Source organism: Saccostrea echinata, unplaced genomic scaffold (assembly GCF_033153115.1).
Source record: "Saccostrea echinata isolate AGI-Se365-2 ecotype Australia unplaced genomic scaffold, CSIRO_AGI_Sech_v1 ptg000049l, whole genome shotgun sequence".
NCBI lineage: Eukaryota > Metazoa > Mollusca > Bivalvia > Ostreida > Ostreidae > Saccostrea > Saccostrea echinata.
In genome coordinates this window covers 1367501-1375955 of record NW_026889798.1, presented here as the reverse complement: position 1 = coordinate 1375955, position 8455 = coordinate 1367501, and the positions used below count along the sequence as shown (strand labels likewise).

At 34.1% G+C, this 8455-nt stretch overlaps 1 protein-coding gene and 1 pseudogene across 1 annotated transcript; one reads left to right on the top strand and one right to left on the bottom strand.

Moving 5' to 3' along the window:
* On the top strand, positions 1 to 3765 carry LOC133203252 (uncharacterized; annotated as a pseudogene).
* A 1014-nt stretch (positions 3766 to 4779) lies between these two features.
* LOC133203298 (P2X purinoceptor 7-like) lies at positions 4780 to 5395 on the bottom strand. Its single transcript, XM_061339106.1, has 2 exons — positions 5171 to 5395; positions 4780 to 5047 (listed from the first exon to the last, which is right to left on the bottom strand). The coding sequence occupies exons 1-2, from the start codon at positions 5393 to 5395 to the stop codon at positions 4838 to 4840; spliced, it is 435 nt and encodes a 144-aa protein (XP_061195090.1). The 3' UTR covers positions 4780 to 4837.
* Between the last annotated feature and the right edge of the window lie 3060 nt (positions 5396 to 8455).

Here is an 8455-nt window from a genome sequence, read left to right as displayed (position 1 = left end):
ATGTCTGGCATTGAGAAAATTGCAAAACCTACAGGTCCAAGGACTAAGAGCTTTAAGCCATTTTCAGACAGTTTTGTGGATCCTTTTAGGTTTGACAACATTGCTCTTTTGTCACACATATTAAAATGTTTTTTTCTAAGGCCAACAATAAAAATTAATTTGTTTGATGTACTCCGACAGACCCGTCATAATTGCCCTTACCCAATCTTTTTTCCTCCAGTACTATAAATTTTAATTTTTTTGGGGGGGGAGGGGGGGATTCAAGGGAAATAGACATTGTTTCATTTTAAAGCAGGGGTTGAAATTTTCCTGGAAAACCCACTAGCCCAGGGGCTACTGATCAGTGAAAAATTACTAACCCAAACCTCAAACTACTAGTAACTAGCCCAAAATTTTTTTTATGCAAAATGAAAACATAAGTTAAATTAAAGTTTCAAATGCTGTGGTGACAGAAGCAAATTAAACTACAATGTAGTTCTTATTCAAAAGAAACGAGTCTACATAGATAAGCAAAAGTAAACTGATGAGAATTTTTTTTCCCTTCTGCTAGTCCGACGGACTATCGTTACATTTAAATTAGCTAGCCCGAGTCTTAAATTGACTAGCCCCGGGCGTCGGGCTACCGTATATTTCAACCCCTGTAAAGGTTTATAATTCTCTAAGATACCTTTTTGAAATAGCATTTTTATAGCAATAAATATTAAATCTGTCTTATCCGGTGTATCATGAAATCGTCAATAAATCTTAAGTGTATGCTTTTTATGACAGTAATCGATGTTAGCTATAGATACTGCAAAAAAAAAGAAAGAAAGAAAGAAAGAAAAAGAAAGAAACAAACAAACAAAACCACAAAAAAAAACCCACCGACATACGTACCCACCTTGAAAAAATGTAAGTCGGAGTACATAAAAAAATTTATTATTATTATTAGTGATGGCCTAAATACGTCATGTATTGTTTTAGCATGGATGATTTTGATATATGCATTTTTATTAGATTGACAATGAGTGCCTCTGAACTGACATGCGAAGAAAATGACTCTTCTGATGATGAAGAGTATGAGCCAAGTTTCCACCTGTCTTTAAAGTAATTTTTATTATAATTATTATTTACTAAGTAATATAAAATTTAATTAAAAGAGGTTTAATATGTTTAATCATTGTAAATATTTCAGATAGATGAAACATACTAATGGGGAAAATTATTGCTAATTGGTTCATTTAACTGTAATAACATAAATTTTAAATTTTTTTTTTATTCTCTCTATAGACTTGACCATGGTGTGACGTTAGATGAGTCGGATTCAGAGGAGATTGAGGACGATGAAGAAAAATTTGTAGAACATGCTGAGTATGGTTGTCTACCAGTTATACGCAACAATGATGAAATCGAACAACTGGTCCACGATTGTCCAGCCATGGTTTACATTAATCAGCTGATTACCTTGGCAGAAACAGGAGTCCCTAAGATTTGTAGGGTGAAAGGATGTGAAGCTCAAGTTCACATTTCATCAGAAGTAGTCTCTTCAGCTGTGTACCTGAGATGGGTAATCAACTTCAGTATGATTTTAAAAGAATCATAATAATATAATACATATTGTGACAAGGCATCATTCACCTTTTTTTTTGAAATACAAAGGCACTTATTAAATTTCTGTTCCAGGTCTGCACAAACAATCATGAGGCACACAGATGGTGTTCGCAACCTCTTCTTAATAGACGTGTTCACAGTGGGGATGTTTTACTCTCAGCAGCTTTACTGGCTTCAGGAAATAATTTTCAAAAGATTTCTCTGTTTTTTAAGTTCCTGAAGCTCCCCATTCTGTCTGTCTCATCATTTATAAAGATACAAAGAACCTATGTCACTCCAACAATTGAAGAAATTTGGAAAAAGCATCAGAATGAAATTCTAGAAGAATTCAGAGGAAATGATGTTGTTGTTCTTGGTGAGTACAATATCAATTCAATCAAATGCTTGTATTGTTTGTTTTGTCAAGAAGAGGATATGTTAAAATTTTCTTTTATTTTAATTATTTGTTTCTTTTGTTTGTTTGCTTAGGCGATGGTCGTATGGACAGTCCAGGTCACTCTGCACAGTACTGTACGTACACATTTATGGAAAATGAAACCCACAAGATACTGTGCTTAGTGACCATGGACAAGAGAATGACAGGAAGAAAAAGTGCAATCCTTGAAAAGGCGTGTTTTCAGAAGGGCCTGCAGTTTCTCCTTGAAAAAGAAATAAATGTGGTGGAAGTGGTGACAGATGCACATGTGCAGATTGAAGCTTTAATGAGTATGTGTCTTTGTATATTTCTTATTTCTTTGTTGTTGTTGTTTTTTTTTTAGCTTAAATCTGTAATTAGGATTTTCCTGATTTTTCTTTAGGGATAAATATATAAATTAGATTTACTGTAGCTATCATCATTTTTTATAACAGAAAAAGATTACCCAGAAATAAAGCATTCATTCGACATCTGGCATGGGTCAAAAAACCTTGGGAAAAAACTAATAAAGGTTAGACAATTTAAGATTTTTATTTTGAGAACATTTTCAAAATTTGGAATAATGCTAAATGAGTAAACTGAATTTTGAACACTATTTTCAGGCTGGACAAGAAAAATAAAAAAAAAAACAATATTACAGTGGACAAGAGAGATAGTAAACCATTTTTGGTTTTGTTCCTCTGTAGCAAATACAGAAGAAGAGTTTATTGTAAGTTTGAACTGTAAACAGAAAAACCACTTGATTCAGTTTGTGTTAATAGAGAGTGAAAATTTTTTTTTTTAGACTGTTCTTTTTTTCAGGGCATTTGGTTTGGAGTCATACATCATGTTGTGAATGAGCATGAATGGATTTTGCCATACAGAGCAGGAGCAAAAAGTTCATGCCAGCATGGTCCATTAGCAGAGGAAAGGAACAAAGATTGGCTTGAGGCAGGATCCCCAGCACATGTTGCCGTGCGTGAAATTGTCAGGGACAAAAGACTAATAAAGAAGATTCCTTACTACCTTAATTGCCGGTATACACAAAATTGATTGCAGACACATTTCTACAGATATTTTCTATATATGCATATCCAATTATAATGTTTCCATTAGAAAATGAAAACACAAATGTGATATATATAATGGATTTCTTAAATGTTAGATTAAAACTTTTCAAGAAGATTTCACCATGTATATAGTTTAGTGATTTTTTTATTTTATTTTTTTTTTACAGAAGTACAGCCGCTTTGGAGAACTTTCAAAACCTTATTTTGAAGTACTCATCAAAGCGCCATTCTTACACACCTCCAGTGTACAGAGCTAGAAACCTTGTTGCTGCACTGGACCACAATGCAAATTGTGATAGAGAAGCTGCCAAAAGAAAAGATGGATCACTAAGGTTTCTTTTTGTCTCATTCATTTATTTTATAAGTTAAAATCTACAATATACCATTGTAAATCATTTTGCTGACTAGGTTGGAATGCATTATGAAATACATTGAATCTTGTACTTTAGGCACCAGCGGTACTACAGCAAAAAAAGTGGAAGATGGTCCGCCTACCCAGTAAGAGAAGAAAAACAATATCCATATGCAACTGACATCATGAAACTGTGTCTTCAGAACAGGATTTTTGACCCTATTGGTATGAACAGGCCAGTTGTCCTTGATGTGGAGGATCCACGACGTGTGTCCGAGACCCTAGCTCCTGTTGCTCCACCGCCAACTGAATCTCTGGTGGCAGAGAAGAAATCTCGATTTCTCCTTGAGAGCATTTAATTAGTCAGATCATGAAAAGGGACATGTCTCTGATCTTGTTTAATATTGCAATATTGAACATTTTACCTGTAACAACAAGAAGTCGGTGAGCGAATGCTTACTAGTAAACCCCCCGCTCTGATGTGAATATACACTCTCATGTTGACATCAAATTCATACAAAAATGAATCCCACGTTGCACCATATGGCATGCCTAAACAAAGATTGTGCTAAAATTTCAAGCATTTGCGCTGAATAGTTGATGAGAAAACTGCGACGGAAATTTGGTACATACAGACACATGGATTAACAGGAAGTTGACATCGGATTCAAACAAACATGAATCCACCATATGGCATGCCTAAACAAAGATTGTGCTAAAACTTCAAGCATCTGTGATAAGTAGTTGCTGAGAAAACTGCGACAAAAAATTTGTTACGGACAGACGCACGGATAAAGAGGAAGTTGACATCGGATTCAAATAAAAATGAATCCCACCATATGGCAAACCTAAACAAAGATTGTGCTAAAATTTCAAGCATCTGTGTTGAGTAATTGCCGAGAAAACTGCAAAAAAAAATTATGGACAGACACGGACACACAGACATACACACAAGGGTAAAACAGTATACCCCCCACTCCTTTGGAGCGGGGTATAACTATGATATTGCAATCTTGTTACTTCTATTTAATTCAAAATTATGCAAGCTACTTACAACAAGGATGGTGTTGCAATCGAAAAACTTTTTAGATTTATGATATGCAATTTTCTGAACTGCTTGGATACTTTGAACATTTATGTTATTGCAGAATTTTGTAAATTTGTAAATAATTCCTTTAACTTTGACACCCAAGTAACTCATCAATAGGTGTTTGATACAGTCTTTTAAATATGACATTGCATGTTTTGCTTCTTTTGTTTTTTTTTTCACATTGATGAATGAAAATGATACTTTGTATTTCAAAGATTTATTCAATGTTTAATTAACCTTATAATTATATAAAAACAGCAATATATGAAAATCAAATGTTGTTTTTATCAATCTAAGACTCCTTCTATGTATCCCACATATTGACCAGAAGGTTCAGGATATTAGTCTCGAATTTTCCATATGCAGCAGCTGGGAATGACCTTTTGGTTTCCAGCTCCAAGACGGCCATGCATCCACATAACATATTGTCTGTAAGCTGTATGCCGATGAGCTCTGTTGTAGTTGTCATCTCTAGGTTCTGCCAAAGCATCATTCCTAAATCTCATGGCAACTTCCAGAACCAATTCATCTAGCACTATGGTATAGAAATCCTATACATAATAGACATTACACTGCAGTTTAGTACATGAAATGACTGTTTATCTTCACCTTTTTTCATATCTAGTTGGTGTATAATAATATTTTGATCAGAATTTGAAAAAATGAAAACTTACAGCTAATTTTGTGTGACAGTTCTGGGGTATTTTTCCACAGCACAGTTTTTCCCTCTCGGTAGGCATCTCCCTACAGTTATTGCAAGAGCACCAGTCTGGAACCGCAGGGCTACTCCCTGGTGTTGGATCACCATTATCATTTGCAGTTTTCAGGACATCCATCAATAACGAAGGCTGTTTCTTGCAGACTAACTTGAGAGTTTCCTGTAGTGCAGCCAAGTCCATATTGGAAATACATTCCTGAAATTGAAGTGCTTGTTTTAAAAGAATTTTATTGATATTTAAAGCTGGCTGAAATATGAACTTTATATATTTCAATTGATATAGACATTGATATAGACATTTTATAATATATAAATATTAATATATATGTATATATACTTCAAGCTCAGATTGTCATTCCCGTCGAGCTTGTGATGCCATTTCCAGTCTATTCAATCCAGCTGGCTGCATGCGCTGTCGTCCTCTGCACCTACCACGTCCGCGACCTCTCAAGACCTAAAATCATAAACAACACTTCATTTGTTTTTTATGTTTTATTGGGGGGGGGGGGGTAGGGGAGGAGTAGATCAGTAGCTTTAAACTGTCACACTTTTTTTTTGGGGGGGGGGGTTAAAGAGTTTAAATAATTTGCTCCTACCCCAGTAGCTCTAGGCTGTCTGCCTCTACCACGCCCTCTTCGTCTGACATTGGATATCTCTTCATCTGATGAACTTGGTGAATTCGGTGAAACACTCCTTGACCTTGATCCATTTGATAACTATAAAATTAGTATGAATATAATCAAATATAATTTCAAAAATTATTTTATTTTTTACATTCAAGTAAAACCCACAGTACTTGGCCATATGTGAGCCATATTTTTTTTTCCCCACTATATATTTCATTGAAAATCCATTTTTCTAAAATATTATTGCAGTGTCTTTTGTTGCTCATTTTTATTACTTAAACACATAAAATGTAGAATTTATTTGCAGATTCTTCACATAATTTCAAAATAAATTGAAAATAATTTTATCTGTAGTGTAAGAATTGCATTGATATAACATGTCAAATGTGAAAGTAAAATTCCAAGACTTTAACAAGAAATCATAATTTGAGGTAAGAAATTTTTGTCTTGAAAAATTCATGAATTATTCTCACTCTCAGTGTTTAGTGTATCATTTTGTTTTGCATTTTGAGACAAGAAAATTTGAACTATTCTGTATTATTCAGAAAAAAATTATGGAAATTGGACCTCACATTTTTTTTTAATTTTAGAAAAAGGTTTTTCCATGAAATATATAGGCTGAAAATGCAATTATGATTCACCTATTGCCATGATTATACTACATACACGTGTTGACAGAGAAATAATATTCTCAGCAAACTTGCATAAACTTGATCTACGCACAATTTTTTATAGGCCTAATGGTTAAAATTTTTTATAACTTTTTTTTCTATGCAGACACTATAAAATAAGTTCAAATTACTTGAGAGTGCAATAACTAGGCAAATAGGAGCGTAAAACGCGACTTGCAGCGTCTTACACATTCTACTGATCTGGAGATAGAAATCTCGTTGGGGGCCTCTTCATTTATGCAAACGTCACTCTATTTTCAGTTTAGCCTGTTATGCTTTCGGTGAGGCTTATTTGAGTTTTTAGGCAATTCTGTGAAAGAAACAACACTTTAAAAATGTTAAAGAGTAAATTTATCACGTACCTCTGATTCTTCCATCTTCGATTTGATAATGAATTCAGCATCTTGCACGCGCTGCTTAATACTCGGTTATCTCCGTATCCCGTCCCGAATATTAATTACCAGTAGACTGGTATTGCCTGTCTCTATCGTTCGAAAGAGACAGGTGACTACCGCCATCTAAGCCAGGAATTCCTGGCTTGATTGATGCGCCATCTATCGCCGCTGCTCTACGCTCTGGCATGGGAAATAATCACAATAAACTGATAAGCCGCGGCTATCTGCTGAGTCAGTGAGTCATCATAAACCGATGAATGTTTAAAATGTGTCAGTTTTAATTAATAAATGTTTCAGTTTTCTTTTATCCAAGTAATGTTGGGTATGTAATGTGATAGGAGCTTTGCAAGCTAATTAAAATACCTTCAGGCGATACGGAATGTGTGAGTGAAATCAGGGACTCAATTATTGCTTATAGACCTATACTAAGTATGTATATAGGTCCCTGGTGAAATGTTAACACTTGTGTTAAACAAAATCTGAAAAAGGGAATATCTGTATGTATGTGGAAAGTATTGTGACCGTGTTAACTAGATTAATTGCATCAAAGGCAAATGCATAGAACTTTTAAGAAGTATTGAAAACGGAATATATGTAGAAATTTTCAAAAAATTGTAACTAGCGTCAATACTTTTATGATTTGTTTCAAAACATCCCTCACGGTTTATTTATTTTTTTTCAATGCAGCTTTTGTACGCATGGAGAATTTAAGGTAACGATATAACGGCCGATATCTCTGCACTCTGTGATCTGTTTTGGTTTCCCCGACACATTTAAATTTCTACGTCAGCGAGAGTTATTATCAGCCAATGAGCGCGGCCAGCAGAGGGCTCTTTACATTACTGGTCACCTGTCTGTATATCGCGCATATCAGACAGGCAAGCCAGTCTATAATTACCGGTGGCTGGAGAGACGGTCAGTTCAAACAAACGATCGATTTAATTAATGTATTTGTGTATACGCAACAGCTGTAGTTTACTGATACTTGCAGATTATCTATTTCTAACACATTATTGTTAATTAGCCTCATAAAATTGGGTTAAAAAATAGCCGCTGACAGCTTATATTGCTTTAAAATGTAATACATTAAAGAATTTTTTTTCTACTTTACATATATAAAGTCTTTAATTAGAGAGAGAGAAATGCCTTTATAACATGATAATCATTTATATAACCAAGGTGATTCTCCGGTAATGATATTTTTCACCGTAACTTTATGTTTGTCATTCGATATTATTAAGAGCCCCCTACCCCCTTTTCCCCTAAATCGGTTACTTAGTTAGTATTTCCAGTACATTTTAGTTAACATTTAAAAAGAAGTTAATGTGTTTTGTAGCACAAAAATTTCAGTCTCAAAACAAACATGCATCTAAACAAAATCATTAAACAATAGTAGTTCAAAATATACATGTGCCGGCGGTGATACATGTATTTTAAATTGGCAGGGAGTATGTTTCAAATTCAAGCGGCTTAATCATTCGAAGTGTTTCTTCCCAATGTATTTTATTTATTTATTTATTTATTTTATTTTAATTTTTTTTTTTTTTTT

Excerpts from the sequence above, each read along its gene's own strand:
- LOC133203298 (XM_061339106.1), bottom strand. The coding sequence starts at position 5,395 with ATGGACTTGGCTGCACTACAGGAAACTCTCAAGTTAGTCTGCAAGAAA. Across the intron at positions 5,048-5,170 it reads ACTGTCACACAAAATTAGCT|GATTTCTATACCATAGTGCT; the intron begins GTAAGTTTTCAT and ends TATTATGTATAG.